At 33.7% G+C, this 23,767-nt stretch overlaps 1 protein-coding gene across 1 annotated transcript in view; it reads left to right on the forward strand.

Moving 5' to 3' along the window:
- DACH2 (dachshund family transcription factor 2) overlaps positions 1-23,767 on the forward strand; it is a 775,171-nt gene that overhangs the window by 648,126 nt on the left and 103,278 nt on the right. The window contains exons 6-8 of the mRNA XM_053201428.1: positions 11,906-12,078; positions 18,067-18,202; positions 20,742-20,816. Coding sequence (XP_053057403.1) covers positions 11,906-12,078; positions 18,067-18,202; positions 20,742-20,816 — 384 coding nt within the window. The remainder of the gene's footprint in view (positions 1-11,905; positions 12,079-18,066; positions 18,203-20,741; positions 20,817-23,767) is intronic.

Genomic DNA, 23,767 nt, shown 5'->3' on the forward strand with positions numbered 1-23,767 from the left:
AGATTAAAAGGAGTACTCACCAAGATCAAGTAGGATTTATTCTGGGGATGAAAAGATGGTTCAATATTCACAAGTCAATCAATACCATACACCACATCAACAGAACTAAGGATAAAAATAATATGATCATTTAAATAGATGCAAAAAAAGAATTTGACAAAATTTAAAATCTGTTCATGATGAAAATTCTCAACAAAATGAGTATTGAGGGAAAATAGCTCTAAATTTAAAGGCCATATATGAAAAACTCATAGCCAACATTTTAGTGAAGAAAAACTGAAAGCATTTTCTGTAAGATTAGGAACAAAAAAGGATGTCTAATCTTGTCACTTTTTATCAACTGGAAATCCTAGCTACAATAGTAAGACAAGAAAAAGAAATTTAAAATTATCCAAATAGGTAAGAAAGAAGTAAAAATTTCATTAGTTTCACATGATATGATACTAAATACACAAATCCCTAAAGACTCCACCAAAAGACTACTAGAATAAATTAATTCAATAAAGTTGCATGATACAAAATTAAAACCCAGAAATTGGTACCATTTCTATACACTAATAACAATGGAGCAGAAAGAAATTTTATGAAAACCATCCATTTACAGTTCCACCAATTAGGATAAAATACCTAGAAATACAGTTAACCAAAGAGGTAGAAGATCTGTACTCTGAAAACACAAAACACCCAGGAAAGAAACTGAGGATGACACAAGCAATTGGAAAGAAATTCCATTCTCATTGACTGGAAGAACCAATATTGTTAAAATGTCTATGCTACCCAAAGCAATCTAGAGATTCAATGCAATATTTATCAAAATACCAACACTTTTAACAAATCTATAACAAATAATACTAAAATTTTTGTGGCACCACAAAAGACACAAATTTCCTAATGCAATCATAAACACACACACATACACACAAACCTGGAGGTATCACAATTGCAGGTTTCAAGGCACACAACAAAGCTGTAATAATCAAAATAGAATGGCACTGTAACAAAAATAAGACACATAGATCAAAGGAACAGAATACAGAACCTAGAAATAAACCCACAATTATATGGTCAACAAAACAAAAGGCAACCTACTGAAGGGAAGGATATATTTGCAAATGATATACCATATAAGGTGTAAATATCCAAAATATATAAAGAACTTATATGGAGTTTAGAAGATGGTAGCAAACTAGGAAGACCCTAGTCTCACTTCATCCCACAAACAAAATTACATAACTACCAAATCATCCTAAATACCACAGAAATCACCTTAAGACTGACAGAAAAATACTACACAATTAAAGGTAGAAAATAGGCCACATCAAAGAAGGTAGTAAGTACAGAGATGAGGATTAGGGAAGAAACAGATCACAGCTGCTGAAGAAGGAAGGAATCCATGGTTCTGGGCAAAGGCATAAGAGAGAGGATCACACAGGGTAATGCACATGGAGAATATTTCCCCATGGCCATTGGCATGGAAAAAAAAGAGGGATGGGATTCTGAGGGTTCTTGCAACCAGCAGGGCTTAAAGCCTAGAATATTAATAGCAATAGTGGGTGTGACTGGAATAGAGCCTGGAGGGTATTGCTCTGCTCCTGGAGAGAAGGCAGGCAAACAGCCCAGGGCTGGACAGCATGGAAACAGTGATCTGAAGAGCACCTGAGGCACACAGGAGATTATTCACTGTTCTCAGAGCACATCCCTGAGAGTCAGCACTCAAGAGACACTTCTCTAGAAACAAAGGAGCTGGCTGGTGCTATTTCCATCCCAAACCTCTCAGCATAAACACAGAGCCACCTTCAGGAAGCAATGTAGCACTGACACTGGGTTCCTAACATGATTACACCAAGCACCATCACCTGCACTATGGTGGAACCACCCTACTCAGTCACATTTGCCTCAATCCCAGCCCAGAAGGCCCCTTCCCCAGAAGTCCCACACAAAGCCATGCCCACACCACCTCTTCCCCTCCAGAGAGTTTTGCAAACCCTCCGTTCTGTTTGAGGTGCTGTCAGGGCTCATTTCACAAGCAGACCAGAATACATCCAGTTAGAACTCACCACATTCAAACCAGGGACCAAACACCTCCCACAGGAGGCAAGAAGACCCTCTGCAGATGACTGGCCTGAGGGAAAGAGCAACCAAAGCACAAGAACAGAGCACATAAAACACACACCAGAGATATTCCCTGGTTCACCAGACTCTTGACTCTACATAACATCTTTTTCAAAAGGCCATTAATTTCAGAAGCAGGACATATAATATCCTTACCTAACACAGAAGAAGGCAGAGACAAAGACAATCTCAAGAGAGAGGATATCATCCCAAATGAAAGAACAAGACAAGGCCACAACCAGGGATCTAAGTGAAAAAGATATAATTAACATGGATGATAGAAAATTTAAAGAAACAATGACAAGGATACTCACTGGGATTGAGAAAAGATTAGAAGACATCAGTGAAATCTTTATCACAGAGATAAAAGTTAAAAAAAGAATAAATCAGAGAAGAAGTGTCCAACAAACGATTACTAGAACATGCTTGATGCAATGAGAACAGATTGGAAAAAGCAGAGAAATTAATGACCTAAAACACAAAGTAATTGATGGAAATGAAGTTGAGCAAAAGCGAAAAATAAGAATTATGCAAAAAGATAATAGACTTAAGGAACTCAGTGACTCTATCAAACATTATACAGTTGTATTATATGAGTCTGAGGAAAAGAAGAGGGATAAAACTGGGCAGAAAATTTATTTGAATAAATAATAGCTGAACACTTCCCTAATCTGGGAAAGGAAACAGATGCTCAGATCCAGGAGGTACAGGAAACTCCTATCAAAGTCAACAAAAGCAGGCCAATACCAAGACATATTGTAATTACATTTGCAAAAATAGTGATAAAGAAAAGAAATCTTAAAAGCAGCAAGACAAAAGGAGTCCTTAACTTACAAAGGTCAACCCATAAAGCTAACTGGAGATTTCCTGACAGAAATTTGGCAATCCAGAAAGGGAATGGCATGATATATTCAAATTACTGAATGGGAAATACCTGAAACCAAGAATACTATATCCGGAAGGCTATCATTCAGAATAGAAAGAGAGATAAAGAGTTTCCCAGACAGATAGAAACTAAAGGAGTTCATGACCATTAAACTGGCCCTGCAAGGATTATTAAAGAAGGCATATCTAGAGGAAAGGAGAGGCCAAAAGTAACACAGGTAGGAAACAACAAAGCAGTAAATATGAATACTACCATAAAATTCTGTCAAGGAACTCACACAAAAAAGGATATAAAATATAATAATATATACCTAAAACAGAGGAGAGATGAGAAAAGAATGGCATCAAAATTTAATGACCATCAACTGAATATAGACTGCTATTTAGAGAAAAAGATACATATAAACCTACTGGTAACCATACATTAAAAAAAAAACACTAATAAACATCCAAAGAATAAAGATAAAATAATCCAAATATATCAGTAATAAAAAAATCAACAAAACATGAAGGAGAGAAAGGCAATAAAGGATCAAAAAAAATCTCCAGAAACAATTACAAACAAGTAATAAAGTGGCAATAAATACTTATCTATCAATAATTATTTTGAATGTAAATGGATGAAATGCTCCAATCAAAAGTCATAGGGTGTCAGAATGGATAAAAAAGACCAATCCAAATGCTGCCAGAAAATATTAATTTTTAATTTAAAGATGCTGGAATATTGAAAGTGAGGGGATAGAGGAACATTTTTTATGCAAATGGATGTCAAAAAGCCAGGATAGCTATACTTATATTAGACAAACTAGATTTTAAAAAATGTTAATGAAAGATAAAGAAAAGCACTATAAAATAATAAAGTAGACTTTATTAAAGTAGACTTCTACCCAAGTAGAAGATACAACAATTGTAAATATTTATGCATGCAGCATGTGAGTACCCAAATATATAAAACAATTAATAACAAACAAAATGTAATTAATTGATAATAATACAACAATAGGGGATTTTAACACTTACATCAATGGACAGATCATCTAAACATAAAATTAACAAGGAAACAAAAGTTTTGAATGACACACTGGACCAGATTGACTTAACAGATATATGAAGAACATTACATCCTAAAACAACAGAATATGTATTATTTTCATGTGCACATGGAACACTGTCCATAATATATCACATATTAGGCATCTAAACAGACCTTAATAAATATGAAAAGATTGAATCCATACCATCCACCTTTCCTAACTACAATGTGATGAAATTAGTAGTCAAGCTAAGGAAAAAAAACAAACAAACTGGAAACACCATAAATATATGTTGGTTAAACAGCATGCTAGTAAACAATGAATTGTCAACCAGGAAATCAAAAAAGAAATTAAAAAATACATGGAAACAAATGAAAATGCAAACAAAATGGTCCAAAACTTTTAGGATGTAGCAAAAGTTGTCCTAAGAGGGAAGTATTTTGCACTACAGTTGTACCTCAAGAAATGAGAAAAATCTGAAATAAATAACATAATCTTATACCTAAAGGAGCTAGATAAAGAACCACAACCAAAGCCTGAAGCCATTGAGAGGAAGGAAATTATAACAATTAGAGCAGAAATAAATGATATAGAAACTCAATCAATAATAGATCATAAATGAAACCAGGAGATGGTTCTTTGAAAAAAAATCAATAAAATAGATAAACATCTATCCAGACTTATCAAAAACCAAAAAAAAGATTCAATTAAATAAAATCACAAATGAGAGAGTAGAAATAACAACTAACACCACAGAAACACAATTATAAGAAAATATTATGAAAAACTATATGCCAAGAAATTGGACAACCTGGAAGAAAAGGGTAAATGCCTAGAAACATGAAACTATCAAAACTGAAAAAAGAAGAAATAGAAAACTCCAACAGACTGATAACCAGCAAATAAATTGAATCAGTAATCAAAAAATTCCCATCAAACAAAAGTCCAGAACCAGATGGCTTCAAAGGAGAATTCTACCAAACTTTTAAGGAAGAGCTAGTACCTATTTGTCTCAAACTATTCCAAAAAATAGAAAAGAAAGGAAAACTTCCAAATTCATTCCATGAGGCCAACATTACCCTAATACCAAAACCAGATAAAAACACCACATAAAAGGACTACTTCAGGCCAATATCTCTGATGAACATATATGGAAAAATTCTCAATAAAATTCTAGCAAATCAAATCCAACAACACATTAAAAAATCCTTTACATGATCAAATGAGTTTTCTTCCTGGGTTCCAAGAGTGGTTCTATATTCACAAGTCAATCAAGGTGATGCATAACATCAATAACAGAAAGGATAAAAATCATATAATAATTTCAATAGATTAAGGAAAAGCACTTGACAAAGTACAACATCCATTCATGATAAAAACTCTCAACAAAGTAGGTTTAGAGGGAACATGCCTCAATGTAATAAAGGCCCTGTATGAAAACCCCACAGCTAATATTATCCTCAATGTGGAAAACCTGAGGACTTTTCCTCTATGGGTAAGGAAGAAGACAAGGATGTCCACTTTAACAACTGTTGTTTAACATACTACTGGAACTCCTAGCCACAGCAATCAGAAAACTAACAAAAAAAAAGAAATAAAAGTGATCCAAATCTGCAAGGAAGAAGTAAAGCCTTCACTTTTTATGGATGACATGATACTTATACAAAGAAAATCTAAAATGCACCACCTAAAAACTGCTAGAACTGATAAACAAATTCAATAAAGTCACAGGATACATCAATGTACAGAAATCTGTTGCATTTCTATACACTAATAATGAAACATCAGAAAAATAAATTAAATAATTAATCCCATTTACAATTACACCAAAAATAATAAGGTATCTAGGAATAATCCTTACCAAAGTGGTGAAAAACCTGTACCTTGAAAAGTATAAAACACTTATGAAAGGAATTAAGATGAAACGAAGAAATGGAAAGACATTCTATGCTCATGAATTGGAAAGACAAATATTGTTTAAATGTCTATACTATCCAAAGCAATCTGCATATTTAATGCAATCTCTATCCAAATACCACTAGCACTTTTCACAGAACTAGAACAAACACTCTGAAGATATGTATGGAACCACAGAAGATCCTTAATGGCCACAGCAACCTTTAAAAATAATATCAAAGAAGGAGGCATCACAATTCTAGACATCAAGCTATATTACAAAGCTGTAGCAATGAAAACAGTATGGGACTAGCACAAAAAATAGACATAGAGATCCATAGGTGAGAGTAGAAAACCTTGAGATGAACCAACAATTATATGGTCAACTAATCTTTGACAAAGTAGAAAAAATATATCCAATGGGAAAAAGACAGTCTCTTTAGCAAATGGTGTTGGTAAACTTGGACAGCAACATGCAAAAGAAAGAAACTGGACCAATTTTTTACACCACGCACAAAAGTAAATTCAAAATGGATTAAAGACCTAAATGTGGTATCTGAAACCATAAAAATCCTAGAAGAGAACACAGGCAGTAACTTCTTTGACATTGGCTATAGCAAGTTCTTTCTGGATATGTCTCCTGAGGCAGCAGAAACAAAAGCAAAAATAAACTATTGGGACTACATCATAATCAAATGGTGCACAGTGATGGAAACTAAACAAAATTTAAAAGCAACCTATAGAGTGGAAGAGGATATTTGTAAATGACTTATCTGATAAAGGGTTAGTACCCAAATATATAAATAACTTAAAAAATTTAACACCCAAAAAACTAACAACCACTGAAAGAATGGGCAGAAGACATGGATAGGTATTTTTTTCCAAAGAAGACATACAAATGGCCAACAGACACATGGAAAGATGTTCATTATCACTTATCAATGGGGAAATGCAAATTGAAACTACAGGGAGACACTACCTCACACCTGTCAGAATGGCTAAAAAACAACACAAGAAACAACAGTTGTTAGTGAGGATGTGGAGAAATGGGAACCCTCTTGCAGTGTTGGTGGGAAATGTAAATTCATGCAGCCACTCTGGTTAACAGTACAGGGGTTCATCAAAAGGTTAAAAATAGGATCCAGCAACTGCACTACTAGGTATTTACCCAAAGAATACAAAAATACTAATTCAAATGGATACATGCACGATGTGTATAGCAGCATTATCTACAATAGCCAAATTATGGAAGCAGCCCAAATGTCCATCAACTGATGAATTGAAAAAGATGTGATATATATGTACAATGGAATACTACTCAGTCATAAAAAATAATGAAATCTTGCCATTTGCAACCACATGCATGTAACTGTACAGTATTATGCTAAGTAAGGTAGTCAGTCAGGGAAAGACAAATACTACATGATTTCACTCATATGTGGAATTTAAGAAACAAATGAACAAAGAGGATAAAAAGAGAGAGAGTGTGGCAAATCAAGAAACAGATTCATAACTCTAGAAAATAAACTGATGGTTGCCAGAAGGGAGTTTGGTGGCAGGAAGGGTTAAATGGGTGATGGGGATTAAGGAATACAGTTGTTGTGATGAACACCGGGTGATATATGGAAGTGCTGAATCACTATATTGCACACCTTAAAGTAATATTATGCTGTATGTTAACTAACTAGATTTTTAAATTAAAACCAAAACAAAATGAAGTTACATGACTCAACACCAAAAAACAGGCAAGCAAACAATATGATTATAAAATGGGCAGAGAACCTGAATAGACATTTTCCCAAAGGCAATATTCAGAGAACTGCAGATTAAAACTACAAACAGATATCACCCTACACATGCCAGAATGGTCAGTATCAAAAGACAAGAGATAACAAGTTTGGTGAGGATATGGAGAAAATGGAACCCTTGTGTACTCCTGGTGGAAATGTAAATCTGTGTACTAATTCATAAAGCAGTATGGAGGTTCCTCAAAAAATTTAAACCATAAAGATCATATCCAATAATCCCTCTACTGGATGGATTTTTACCCAAAAAAATCAAAACATTAAGTGTAAATTTATATTCACCACTATATTTATTGAAGCATTATTTATTATAGCCTAAATAATGAAAGCAAAATGCATCCATTGATAGACAATTGGATGCAGAAGATGCAATGTGTATACATACATAATATAATATTTTTAAGCCATAAAAAAGGATGAGATCTTGCCATTTGTAAAGCATGGATGTATCTAAAGGGTATTATGTTAAGTGAAATAAGTCAGAGAAAGATAAATACCATACGATTTCACTCATTTGTGGAATCTTAAAAAAGAGAAATAATCCAATGGAAAGCAGAATCAGGCTTGTTACTAATGAACAAGCTGATGGTTTCCATGTGAGGGAAATGGGCAAAATAGGTGAGGGGGAGTGGGATATACAGCCTTCCAATTATGTAATGAATAAATCACAGGAATAAAAGGTACAGCATAAGGAATGTGGTCCATGATATTGTAATAGTGTTGCATGGTGACAGTAACTACACTTGCAGTGAACATAGCATAATGTATAAACTTGTGAACATGTAACATGGATTGTCAACTACACTTGTAGAAAAAAAATAAAAATAAAATTTTGAAGAAATGTGAATGAATATTTATAAGTGAAAAAACGCCAGTCTGAAAACACAAAATAGTGTATGATTGCACCTATGTGTCATTTAGGGAAAGATATATCAAAGCTAAAAAATTCAGTTCACAACAAACCAAAGAGCTTATACTTTATTTTGGAAACAGTAAGTAGCCACTGAACGTCTTAAAATTGGAGTGGAGAGGCAAATGAAATGGTGTTGAAAAACCAATCAGAAAGCCAGGGTACCAAACGGTTATGATAGGATTGGTAGCTGACTGTAGAAATGTGAAGATATGACAGAGGTCAACATGACTTGGATGTCAAATGAGTGTGGGATTTTAGGAGTATTAGCGTTTTACTGAAGTTTATAGTCTTAATAGCTAGAAAGAGGTGATGATATTTACTTACATAAAAGTTGTAAGATTTGCTGGAATACCAAGATGCTTTACAAATAATGCTTATAGTAGCTGGCATGATGACCTTGAGGTTAATAGGAAAGAGATGACTCATTTTGGTGATTAAAAAAATGATTTTAATGACCATACTATTCAAAGTCTATACATTTCTGGTATGTGACTAAAATGAGCCAGATTGCTGGAGTGTGATGTACTTTTGATGGCTCTTAATTTAATGTTTTCAACTTTGGTAAAAGGTTGACTTACATAGTTCATATTTGCATATGGTTTGCATGTGCAACTCATGTGGAGTCACTGTTAAACTGGCCAGTGATGTAAATATTAGCTTAGAGTCTAGGATATTATAGTCAATTAACAGTTATTGCAGGTCATGATCTAAAAGTATAACATTTAAGTCCTGCATCGTCATTTGAAATGTTGGATTAATTGTATTTTAAAACTGCCAATAGGATGTTAAATTCTGTTTATAGTTTGCATTTAGTTTGCAAGTCATTTGGACTTTAAGTAGGCATATGACTTGATATGGCCAGATGGTGTCTGAAAGATGCTGAAAATCTTTGGAGAGTGAGGAATTATTACTTTGTGAAGAAAAATGTAAATTGAACAAAGGCTTACTTAAACATATGAGTGGTAAAGGGAGGCACTGATGGCTACTTTTCATATACAGTTTTATCAATTTTCTACTAAGACTCTGAGTACACAAAGAAGAACTGAAGTCTATAATTATGTTTGGTAAATGAGAGCCTTATATAGAAACCTATTTGCACCATTGATGGTTACTATTATGTTAAACATAAAGTGAAGATTTCAGGGAAAAGATAAACAGTGATTAAATTAATATGTGGTATACAATATCTTATTATAGCAAAGTCATATGATGAGTATAATATAAAAATGCATATACATCAAAGTAATTTTGGAAGGCCATTTTTTATTTTATTTATTTATTTTATTTAAATTTTTTAATGTTTATTTATTTTTGAGACAGAGAGAGACAGAGCATGAATGGGGGAGGGTCAGAGAGAGGGAGGCACAGAATCTGAAAAAGGCTCCAGGCTCTGAGCTGTCAGCACAGAGCCCGACACGGGGCTCGAACTCACGGACAGAGAGATCATGACCTGAGCCGAAGTTGGCCACTTAACCGACTGAGCCACCCAGGTGTCCTAGAAGACCATTTTTTTAAATCTGTGCTTACACTTTATTGAGGCTTCTCTAGGAAATTAATAATCACAGGGTAAATTTTCATAACTAAAAAGTTTGGTTTGGTAGATTGCTTCTTAAAAGGATTTGGAGATAGTGAGCCATAAATGAATTAATAGGGGGAAAGTTTAAAATATTTTGTTAATATTCTGTGGGGATATGCAGTCATGGAAAGTACAGAGTATGTTCTCCTTGGTTTCCATGCAGAATTTAAGTTTCTAACATTTTTAAATCCTTGTGTATTTTTAATAACAGTATATTTATGGCTGTTTTGATCACAAATATTAGTGACTATTGTGTTCTTTATATAGGAGTTCCTTTAATTGAGATGATCACTTTAGTTTTTTATGAGACCTGTTAAATGTGTTTTACTACATTGCACAACTTTGAATTTTTTCTGGTTTTATTCAACCATCATTGTTGAGCCCAAGAGACAAACCTTGAATCAATTAACAGAATTTTTGTCTAGCCTGCTTTTCCTCTTAAATGTATGTGTTTTGACAATTTTTATTACTGTTACTGTTGTTTTCAGGAATGATATTTAGGAGGATTCTAATTATACTTTCTATAGATTCATCGTTGTTCACTAGTTTTTGTGATTTTCAAAGCAAGAAAAAATGAGGGAATGGCAAAAAGGATCAAGGGATATTATTAATAGTGGATAATTGCATTTGGGATCAACATAAGCACTGTCCATTGTAGATTTCTATAATCTGCAATAATTTAGGAAAATTATAGGCAAGGGTATTTTAGAACATCTGTTAAAGATTACTTGTTTCTCGGTTTCTGTCCAAATGAAGGCAAGATTACTGTTGAAGCAATAGTTTAAAATATATTGTAAAGTGTTATGGTTTACTTATCATAGTGATGTTAACATCCATAATGTTAGGCTAAATTTCCCTAGCCTCTGTTCAAACATGTTTCCTCACAAATCTCAAGCTCATAAGGGGTAAGTAGAAAAAAAATTCAATTTGTTACCCTTTTCATGTTGACATATCTGTGGCTACCATAAGTATAATGTGGATAATACTTGAAAGATATTAATTGAGAAATTTAAAATACGTGAAAACTATTTCACCTTGCATAAGAAAACAGAATTCCAGACATTAATCAATGATGTTGGTATTTGTTATTAAACTGAAAATACGTTGAATATTTTGATAGGGCATTACTACTTATTGACAATCTTCAAATTAGAGCCAGAGCATTCATTTTAGAGATATATGACTAAAAGTGTAGACCATATTCCAAGTCTTATTTTCTTCAATAATTCTGAAACCTAGACAATCTACATCCTGTCATGCCAGCATCACTATTATATATTCTAAAAATGTGTTAAGTTAGAAGCTGGTAACACATCAATATATTGTAATGATTAAAAAGAAAGTTACTTCTTGTTAAAAAATGATGTTTGGCTTAAAGATTTTGGTTTCATGAGTAAAACAAATTTCATCTTATAAATACTTTAGGAGTGAGAACAAGAACAAAGAATATTGATAAATAAAAGCTTATGGATATAGGAATATTTTTTAAATTATAAAGCAATATTAAATCCCAGATACCATTAATTGCCCAAAGAGATACTAGGGTATAATAAAACTTACTTTAAAAGAAAGAGTGAATTCAGATACATTTTTTATTACTTCTATAGTATCAATTTTGATGTGATTTTCCTTTGTCCAAACAATGTGACAAATATAATAATTTAACATACACTGTCTCTTTTAGGACTGGATCTGCCATTTATGATGATGCCACATCCCCTACTTCCAGTCAGCTTACCTCCTGCATCAGTTGCCATGGCAATGAATCAGATGAACCATCTCAATACTATTGCCAACATGGCTGCTGCAGCCCAGATTCACAGTCCACTCTCCAGAGCTGGGACCTCTGTTATAAAGGTAAGAATTATGATTTGGAAGAGGACAAAGATTTTAATTACATGTAAATTTTGAGAAAATATTAACATTACCACTGCAACTTCAGTATAAACATACGGCTCATTGACTCAGTTGCTTAGCATATAGATAATATTGATGAATTTTATTTATGACTATTCCTGCTAAGGTAGTTTGTGTTTGTTTGTTTTTCTTCAATGACCACATATCTCACCTTTAATTCTAGCTTCATGTCTTGCAGTCATGAGCACAGTGTGTGAGAGGCATAGAAAGGGTAATGGCAGAGTACAGTACTTTGCTGGGTGAAATAAACACTGTACACGTTTTTGGTGTCTGGAAGGCAATTGTTGAGTAGTATATACCATACAGGACTTGTAAACAGAAAGATCTTAGGTTCAATTCTTATCCTGCTACTTAGCTGAATAACATTGGATATGATATTTAACCTTGTCATAACAAGCATGAACTTGTTTCCTCAATTGTAAACGATATGTCATAATAATAATCTATCCCAGTTACTTCGTTGGTTGTCCAGAGATAATGTGAGTAAAATAGAGGTTAAAAGCTATGAAACACTGGGGTACCTGGGTGGCTCAGTTGGTTAAGCATCCAACTTCAGCTCAGGTCATGATCTCATGGTTTTTGGGTTCAAGCCCCATATCAAGCTCTGTGTTGACAGCTCAGAGCCTGGAGCCTGCTTCAGATTCTGTGTCTCCCTCTCTCTGCCCCTCCCCTGCTCGTGCTCTGTCTCTCAAAAACAAATAAACCTTAAAAAAATTCAAAACTGTGAAACATTAAACAAATATTTATTATAATTTATAGTATTATCATTATCATCATTAGAATACTATTTTTTTCAAAATCTCATGACCATTGGCTATTGAAACACAAACAGTATTTTATAATCTGTCCTGATGTCTTCTATTAGTTTGGCATAGGATCTCTTTGCCCTCTCTCCCAGTATCATGTGAACTTTGCTTAAAAAGCCAATATGTATTTTATTTTGGCAAAGAGATAATATAAGTGTATATAGGATCAAAAGAGTATAGTTAATAAGAGCAACCCATCGATTTGTCCCTTTATTCCTTTTTATATTCAACAAATGTCATATCTTTGATAAATGCATGCTGTAATGAACAATATGGGAAAGAGATAAAGAAGATATAATTAATCTCTATCTTCCAGTACTCACAAACTAAATGTGATATAAACAACAAGTACCCATTTAATTTGCACAACAAGCAAACAAACTTAACAAGCAACAATTTAACACTGATTGAAATGTAGGCTCCATGCCCAACGTGGGGCTTGAACTCATGACCCTGAGATCAAAAGTCGCATGCTCTCCTGACTGAGCCAGTCAGGCACCCCCAATACAGTTGTTATTAAAAGACAACTACACACATGTACACATACATATAAACACATATTTAACATTAATGTATTAATACTTCATACATTCTGTGTATACTACCATATTTCCAAGGATGTAAAGGAATATTGAGGTGAAATAAAGGATCTACATGAAAATGAGCAGAGTTGATAATTTAGTGCCAATAAACTACATCCTAAACCAAACTTAGTGTTACACCTTGTATAAAACTGAATATTGACCCTGCTTTTTATACTTTCAAATGATTCAATATGAAGAACATCTCCTTTGACCATTTGTGATATAAACCACCCCAAAACGGGAAGAGTATGATGTAAGAGGGTATAATATGTACTAGTAAATAGCATTTTCTATATATTTTTTTAATTTTTAGGAATAATCCTTGAACTATGCACATCTATGCTAGAATCTGAATTATTATTGCAGATGATTTTACTAATAGCCTTTGATTTGGGGAATTGATTGGGTAAGTATGTATCAATTTTGGAAATGTCTCTCCTCTGCTACTTTGAATCTGGAGAAGACTTGTAGTGTTTCAGAAGAGCTACAGCTGTTTTCCAAATGAAAACAAATGAAATAGGTGAAGGGCCCAAATGAAATACGTGGAGTAACAGGCTTGTAAAAGTCATAAATGCAAATAAAATTAAGTCATCAATGACTAAAAAGGATTGGGATTTTGGAGATGCAATTTTCCTTTTAAATGTCCTTATTTATTTGTTGCAAACACTGTTAACCCTGTATTTGGCAAATGATGAGGACATTATCTATCACTTGCGTTCTCATTTGTAATAAAACAGATTAACTTGCTGTGAACTTTTAACTAGGCTGAGACACAACAGTAGCCACCTAATGAGCCAAAGCACACTGCAGTTAAGTAGCTAAATAGATGCATACTGATTACAGGAATGAAAAATGGATCTGTTTACTTGCAGAAAAGAAATTGTTCATAGAACTATTAATTATTTTAAGAGAAATTAAACATTCCCAGCTACACACACACACACACACACACACACACACACACACACATTTTAACTCCACCTAACTCTTAATCAATATAAGGCACTAAACTTATCTAATACAGTTTATATGGTGAAAAAAAGTCTGATCTCTGCGATACCTTAGGGAAACAATAACAATGAACTGAACGTTGACTGAATTTGGAAAGTGCAGACTATAAAATCTTAAAGCAGAAATAAAACTTCATGCAAAATGTTAGTCACTCTAAATCAAGTTTTCAAAGTTAGTTTATTGTTTTACCTAATATGATGTTGAAAATGTCAAAGAAGGAGTTGAATAGAAAGTTACTTGAGTTCATGTTATTTGATCATTTGCTAATTTTAAACATTTGTGGGGGAGGCATCTGGGTGGCTCAGTAGGTTAAACGTCAGGACTCTCAATCTCATAGTTTGTGAGCTCCAGCCCTGCATCAGGCTCCATGCTGACAGTGCAGAGCTGCTTGGGATTCTCTCTCTCTCTCTCTCTCTCTCTCTCTCTCCCCCACTCTCTCTGACCCTACCCCACCTATGCTTCTGCTCTCTCTCTCTCTCTCTCTGTCTCAATAATAAATTAATTAAAAAAATAAACATTTGGGGGTCCACCTTTATAGGATTGTATTTTTTCTCATTTTCATAGCATTTTATATTCATGTAGATGCCCTTTCAATTTTTTTTTTAATCAAAGTAAGCTTTCATTTTCTATTAGGCAGAGTGGACAAGAGCAAGTACCACTGTGAATTGGATTCTCTTGCTTCTCCAAACCATCGATTTTATGAATCACTTAATATTTTTCTATTTTTATTATGGCAGCATATTTTACTGTGTGTATGATTCCTGTTTGCCACCATAGAGTGATTTTGTTTGTTCAGTTCCATTTTTGCCCCATATAAATGCTGTAATTTGTTCCTATCCATTCATTCAGATGCCCATGAAACTTAAATGTAGTTCATTGAATTACATATATTTTTTAGCAAATTTCCAATGTTACAATCAAAGACAAATACTGAATGTTCTACATTTTATACATATATTTTGAGAAAGAATCATTGGGGCTATACAACAGTAAAAGGCAGAGAAATAATTTTGACCTTATATATAAAAACCCTTGCATTGGTGGAGCATCTGGGTGGCTCAATCAGTTAAGTGTCCGACTTCAGGTCATGATCTCATGGTTCATGAGTTTAAGCTCTGTGTCAGACTCTGTGCTAACAGCTCAGAGCCTGGAGCCTGCTTCAGGTTCTGTGTTTCCCTCTCTCTTTGCCCCTCTCCCACTTTTGCTCTGTCTCTCTCTCTCTCTTTCTCTCTCTCAAAAAATGAATAAACATTAAAAAAAAAACCCTTGCATTGGTGTGTGTCTGTGTACATATAGTATTCAAAGAATATGCTTTTAATCATGACAGTTTAGTTTGAATTTCACAACTAATGAACTGCTAGTCTTTTCAGAAAATAAAACAATGTGGTACAAGGGCTATATATATCTTGCTGCTTATCCTCATACCATTACTGCAGAATATAAGTATAATTATTTGGGGGAAAAAGTTGATTATTTTATCCTGCTTTGTTTATATGTTTCTTTCTATTTTGTCCTGTATATATAGTGTTACAACTAGGTATTTATCTGTATAGTAATTATAAATGAAATGTATAATTCTGTCTTAAAACATTGTTTTTGAGGTCTGATAACATTATAATTATCAGTATTTAATTAAGATATAGTACTGCAGCTAATATACTCAAAGTCTACTATTCATTTTACTAAAATTATCAAATGTTAATTATTTGCTAGACAATAATATAAAACACCATGTAAAAAGTGAACCTACTACATTGATGACCATATTAGTGTTTCATTGCTGCTGTAACAAAATATGACAAATTTTGTGGCTTGAAACAATGCAAATTAATTTTCTTGTAGTTCTATAGGTCAGATATCTAACATGGATATCACTAAGCTAAAATCAAGGTGTTGGCAGGGCTGCATTTCTTTCTGTAGCTTCCAGGGAAGAATCTGTTTCCTTGACTTTTCCAACTTCTAGAATGCACCCACATTTCTTGGCTCATGGTTCTTTTCATCCATCTTCAAAGCCAGAAATGTTGCATCTCTCTGATTATTCTCCCATAATATCTGCCTTTGACCTTCCTTTTATGCCTCCAAGTGTGATTTATCTCAAGATTCTCAGTCACGTCTGAAAAATCCATTTACCATGTGAGGTAATATATTTACAGGTCTTGGTCATTAGGTTGTGGAGGGGATATTTAGGGGGCCATTATTCTGCCTGCCACAATGAAAGACACTGCAAAATGTTAACTTCTACTAATGAAATAATAAGCTTTAACTCTCATGCTATTTACTTTTGTATTTAAACAAACAGCAGTTTTATCTAGAGAATTTATAAATTTAAACCTCTCAGGCAAAATCAATGTGAAAATGTATAAGCACATATTTGACAAATTAATTTTTAACATTATTATGATTTGAATACTGATGTTGTAATTATAGATAATTAGAACAATTAAGAAATTTATTAAGGATGAATTAAATATTTTATAGAACAGACATTCTCTGTCCCAGCATGTCTATTACCCATTCACATTTATTGCATAAATGCATAAAACAGCAATTTGGTTATTTTAGTGATCAAATTAAATGAATGATTGTCAGATTTATTCATCAAGTTGTGATGTATAAACATAATGAATAACTTCAGAGATTTATAGCAATATTCATAATCATAAAAGTCTTGAGGACTATTAACAGTTACTGAGGAGCTATGTAAAATAAATATTTTATTTTTATTCAAATTCATTATTCAAAACTATAAATGTCTAAACAATACTAAGCAATTGATATTCATAGGTCTCAGTTTTAGTTTGCAAAACCATCATTGTGTACTGTGATTACCAAACCATTTTGCTGGGAGAATTCAAAATAAATTTCTAAGGTCTGATAGAGGAGGTGTATACTGTTTCTGTAATTTTTATTTGTGCGGAAAGACTCAACGTGTACCAGATGCCACTATTTGTGATTTTTATTCCCAGGTTTTCAAGTGTTTACCTTAGGGATATCTTAGAGAGGGGGATCACCCTCCATGCTTGGTATATACTTTATATAAACATAAACGTTTACAATAACAATATTCTTCACTGCACACCTATGTTAATAATATAGAATGTATTTCTTTTTTTCATTATTACATATTTTATTCTGACATACCATTATATTAATAAAATCATCATTAAAATGCCAATCTTGGCTATTACATAAATGATACAGTGAATAGGTTCATAGGGAAATATCAAGGTAAAATTTTAATGTATTTCTTAAGAAAGGAAATGGAAATTAACTTTTCTTAAACCTCTAACATATATCAGCATCATGCTTATTGCTTTCACCCTCTCTTATTAAATTCTCATAATATCTCATTAATTTTGCAAGAAAAATATGTATTTGTCTAAAATTACATGTTAAATACCAGGTATCATGAACATGCCTGCTTTTGGGATAAGGGACAGGTCAACATTTCAAATGTCATGGACTCAACCAACATGAAAAACTTGGTGCACAGATGATATTTCCTTTTGTGTCTCCTTTTGTGTCAGGAACAGATCCCAGAGAGTCCTTCTCCTGTTCCCTCTCTGGAAGATAATCATTGTCCTGGGAGTCAAATTTCCTCCCACCCCAGCAGCAGTGTGTCCAGTTCTCCTTCTCAGATAGATCACCATTCAGAGAGGACGGGTAAGTATCTTGCCCAAAACAAGGAATTTAAAGAAATTCTTTCAGGAAATTCGTCATTAGTCAATAGAAAGTGGGGAAAGAAGCTGGGGAGCTGATGCCTCCCTAAAAAATGGCTTTTTGAAGTGGCCTTTTTTTTATTGCTGAAGCAATATGAACAACAAAATGAAACTTAAGGTGTTATAAGTTTCTTCTCAGAAAGGGCCTTTATTTACTGTGTCACTGGATTCCAGGGGAACAATATGATGGGATTTTTGTAGAGTATATGCTAGTTCAGTATGTTGATATATAACAGTTTATGTCATACAATATACTTGCTACATTCACAGCATCCTTTGAATAATGAAAGATAAAATATATTTTAAACAGTTGATCATTTAGAATGATTAAAAAGTGAATCAATATATAATTTGCTACAATCTCAATAATTTAGATCACAAGTATTTAACATGCCTTTCCCTTTATTTTTTTATTATCTCACAAGTCTTACACCAGAGATACTATTACAGAAATACTATAGTGTTATTGTCAGTGATGTGGCATATGGGAGACTTGAATATAGCCATAGTTCCAGTGGTGACTAGCTATGAGAATGTAACTTGGGTATGTAACTTAACCATTATGAATTTCTTTACCCAATAAATAGAAATAATTACTTCCTTGCCTAAGGCACTGGATTTTTGTGAGATAAAATGAAATAATATGTGGAAAAACACTTCAGAGACTTAAAGTGCTAAGGGAATGTGAGGGACAAACACTATTTTTCTCTGTGTGGCTTTACCTTGATTGTTTATCATCCCTTGATGTCTGATTTTACTCAGGTATACAGATGTTACCATATTGTAACAAATTCTCCTTTAGTATATAATAATTATGAACCAATTGAGTTAGGTAAAATATTTGTTAATCTTATGTACCTACACAATCCAATTTCCTAAATATCCATTTCATTTAGGAAAAATTATTTCTGCTTTTCTTTTAGCCTTACTCTATATGGATGTTCATTATGTAAACTCTAAATTTTTACACATGGTAATAGTGATTGCTTTAAGCCTCTTCAAAATAATGTTTTGGTGGGGGGTGAGGGGGAGAAGAGTAATTTGAGGGATTAGTGGAGGTGTTAGGTTCCAAATTTGTGTTAGGGAAGGATGAATATGATTTCTCCCTTGTGGAAATTCATGCAAGTCTCACTTAGCCTGTCAATATTACACATTGTTTATGGCTCATAGTATGTCCAATGAATCTCAAATCAGGCTCCCCATTATAATTGCAAATTCTGTGGAGCATTTACAAATCTGGATGATCAGACTACATGCTCAGAGTCTGATTTACCTAGTCTGGAATAAAGCATGGCAGCAGCGTTTTGTTTTTATTTTCAGTATCTCTTCATCAGATTGTAATATGCAGCCAGAGTTACGAACCACTGAGCTAGAACTTGCAGCTAGTGACCCTAAGGAAGTAAATTTAATTCCTGGAAGAGGTGACAGATCTTCTAGCTTTACTTTGTCACAGCTTTTGGACACAGACCACCTGATTATTACAACATTGTGCAACTGATTCAAGGGAGACTGAGCAAGGCAAGCAGATATAGCCATAAGACCATTGATGAATCAATAAACCAAAACACACATTATTCTGTCAGGATAATCTTTGTATTGATGAGAGGTGGGAGAGAAAAAAAAGATTATTGAGTGCTGTCTAAAAGCAAAGCAAATAAGGAAATATATTTTGTGATAGATACATTGTAAGAGAATGATATCTTACACTTAGAAGTAAAATCAAATATTTTCAAATCAATGTAGTATTCTTAAAAATGTATTAACCACGTAAAACATTTCTTATTGCACTGGCAGTAATTAGGCTATCTAAGCACATTCCCAGTTGTACAGACATGATAGTGAGATTGTCTCTAAATGAATACAAATATTTAATGATGTTTCATTTATAGTGACCATATTTTATTTATAGAACATTATGATATTTTAATAAAATATAACAAAAATGAATTAAATGATCAAGTATGAAAATTGGCATGTATTTCTCTTTCAATAAAAATATTTTGTGAAGGAGCATTTATAATAATTACCAGAAAGTTAGACTTCACCTTTTAATTTTGCTGTATATATTTGCAAAAACTTTATAAGGTGAGTTAAATGCATAATTATTTTAAACTCACGAAATTAAGTGATAAATTCTTTCCAGAAATACTTTGGGAAATATATTATTAATTAATCAGGTAAATAGCTAATTTACATATGTATTTTAAAAGAGGAAATATTTAAAATGATTTAAAGAAAATATGTGGGCAATTATATATGTGCCATATATTAATTCCACTCTAAAAATTCACATGATTAAAGCACCTTATCAATTTTTAATTTATATAATCATCAGACCAAATTTCTCCACTGTTTCAGAAGTAGAGGTGTATACAATTCATGTTACTACTTATCGGAGTAAAATAGCTATTTATGTAATACTTTTATGCCTTTCTTTTGGGTACTTTGCAAAAATATTACTCAGTTATATCTTTTCTTTATAGTCATGATGCCCAACAACAGAGAAAAACTTATTGTTGATCAGGATAATGGACCCACCATCAAAAGGGATAATAAAGGTAAAATAATTTTTGCTTATGTGGTTGACATATAAATATTAGATAGTAACTGAATTAACATCCCAGTACTGTATACTGCATCCATATTTCCTGAACAAAATAGATTTATACTGTCTTTGCATAAATTACTATAGTAGTAAAAAAAATTATGTTTACCGGAGACTTGTTTATTTGATGTTCTAAATTACATGTCAGCCTAAAGTTTTTCTGTGCCTGTGGCTGGAGATTTTACTTTAAGCCCTTTTATTATGCCTGATCAGAGACATCTGACTCTCTTTTTATTACATATTCACTTTGTTATCAACGTTTAAGTAACTCACCATTTGATAGTTATGTTTGAAAAACTGAGTTGCTGCCATGGAGAAGAAATATTCCCCTCAATTATGAAAAGAGGTTTTTAAAATATATGCTAATATGGGCATTTCAAATGAAAGCTTAACAAGTTACTCCAGCAAAGTATTTATCTGGAATGCAGATAGATATGATGCCAATCTAGCTTTTGATCCACTGAGATACATGTATATCTCCATAGTATCCACTTTTTTCTTTTTCTTTTTTTTAATATGAAATTTATTGTCAAATTGGTTTCCATACAGCACTCAGTACTCACCCCAACAGGTGCTGTCCTCAATACCTATCACACACCTTCCCTTCCCTCCAAGCCCCCATCAACCCTCAGTTTATTCTCAGTTTTTAAGAGTCTCTTATGGTTTGCACCCTTCCCTATCTGTAACTTTTTCGCCCTTCCCCTCCCCCATGGTCTTATGTTAAGTTTCTTAACATCCACATGAGAGTGAAAACATATGGTATCTGTCTTTCTCTGTATGACTTATTTCACTTAACATAACACTCTCCAGTTCCATCCACATTGCTACAAATGGCCAGATTTCATTCTTTCTCATTGCACGTCGTATTCCATTGTGTATATAAACCACAATTTCTTTATCCATTCATCACTTAATGGACATTTCAGCTTTTTCCACAATTTGGCTATTGTTGAGAGTGCTGCTATAAACATTGGGGTACAAGTGCCCCTATGCATCAGTACTCCTGTATCCCTTGGGTAAATTCCTAGCAGTGCTATTGCTGGGTCATAGGGTAGGTCTATTTTTAATTTTCTGAGGAACTTCCACACTGTTTTCCAGAGTGGCTGCACCAGTTTGCATACCCACCAACAGTGCAAGAGGGTTCCCATTTCTCCACATCCACTCCAGCATCTATAGTCTCCTGAATAGTTCATTTTAGCCACTCTGACTGGCATGAGGTGGTAACTCAGTGTGGTTTGATTTGTATTTCTCTGATGAGGAGTGACGTTGAGCTTCTTTTCATGTGCCTGTTGGCCATCTGGATGTCTTCTTTAGAAAAATTTCCGTTCATTCTTCTGCCCATCTCTTCACTGGATTACTTGTTTTCGGGTGTGGAGTTTGGTGAGTTCTTTATAGGTTTTGGAAACTAGCCCTTTGTCCGATATGTCATTTGCAAATATCTTTTCCCATTCCCATGGCTTTTAGTTTTGTTGATTGTTTCCTTTGCAGTGCAGAAGCTTTCTATCTTGATGAGGTCCCAATAGTTCATTTTTGCTTTTAATTCCCTTGCGTTTGGAGATGTGCTGAGTAAGAAATTGCTGCGGCTCAGGTCAGAGAGGATTTTTTTCCTGCTTTCTTCTCTAGGGCTTTGATAGTTTCCTGTCTCACATTCAGGTCCTTTATCCATTTTGAGTTTATTTTTGTGAATGGTGTAAGAAAGGGGTCTAGTTTCATCCTTCTGCATGTTGCTGTCCAGTTCTCCCAGAACCATTTGTGAAGAGACTGTCTTTTTTCCATTGGATATTCTTTTCCTGCTTTGTCAAAGACTAGTTGGACATACTTTTGTGGGTCTAGTTCTGGGGTTTCTATTCTATTCCATCGATCTATGTGTCTTCTTTTGTGCCAATACCATGCTGTCTTGATGATTACAGCTGTGTAGTAGAAGCTCAAGTCTCAGATTTTGATCCCTCCTGCTGTGGTATTCTTCTTCAATATCACTTTAGCTAGTTGGGGTCTTTTGTGGTTGAATACAAACTTTAGGATTGCTTGTTCTAGCTTTGAGAAGACTGCTGGTGCAACTTTGACTGGGATTGCATTTGAATGTGTTCATTTCTTTGGGCAGTGTTAACATTTTAACAATATTTATTCTTCCAATCCATGAGCACGGAGTGTTTTTCTATTTCTTTGTATCTTCTTCAATTTCATTCATAAGTTTTCTATAGTTTTCAGGACGCAGATCTTTTACATCTTTGGTCAGGTTTATTTCTAGGTATTTTATGCTTCTTGGTGCAATTGTGAATGGGATCAGTTTCTTTATTTGTCTTTCTGTTGCTTCATTGTTAGTATATAAGAATGCAACTGATTTCTGTACATTGATTTTGTATCCTGCGACTTTGCTGAATTCATGTATCAGTTCTAGCAGACTTTTGGTGGAGTCTATTGGGTTTTCCGTATATAATATCATGTCATCTGCAAAAAGTGAAAGCTTGATTTCATCATTACTAGTTTTGATGCCTTTTATTTCCTTTTGTTGTCTGATTGCTGATACTAGCACTTCCAACACTCTGTTAAACAACAGCCGTGAGAGTGGACATCCCTGTCGTGTTCCTGATCTCAGGGAGAAAGCTCTCAGTTTTTCCCCATTAGGGATCATATTAGCTGTGGGCTTTGCATAAATGGCTTTGATGATGTTTAAGTATGTTTCTTCCATCCCGACTTTCTCGAGGGTTTTTATTAAGAAAGGATGCTGAATTTTGTCAAATGCTTTTCTGCATCAATTGACAGGGTCATATGGTTCTTTTCTTTGATTAATGTGATGTATCACGTTGATTGATTTGTGAATGTTGAACCATCCCTGCAGCCCAGGAATGAATCCCACTTGATCATGGTGAATAATTCTTTTTATATGCTGTTGAATTCTATTTG

This window comes from Acinonyx jubatus, chromosome X, assembly GCF_027475565.1.
Source record: "Acinonyx jubatus isolate Ajub_Pintada_27869175 chromosome X, VMU_Ajub_asm_v1.0, whole genome shotgun sequence".
NCBI classification, from domain to species: Eukaryota; Metazoa; Chordata; class Mammalia; order Carnivora; family Felidae; genus Acinonyx; species Acinonyx jubatus.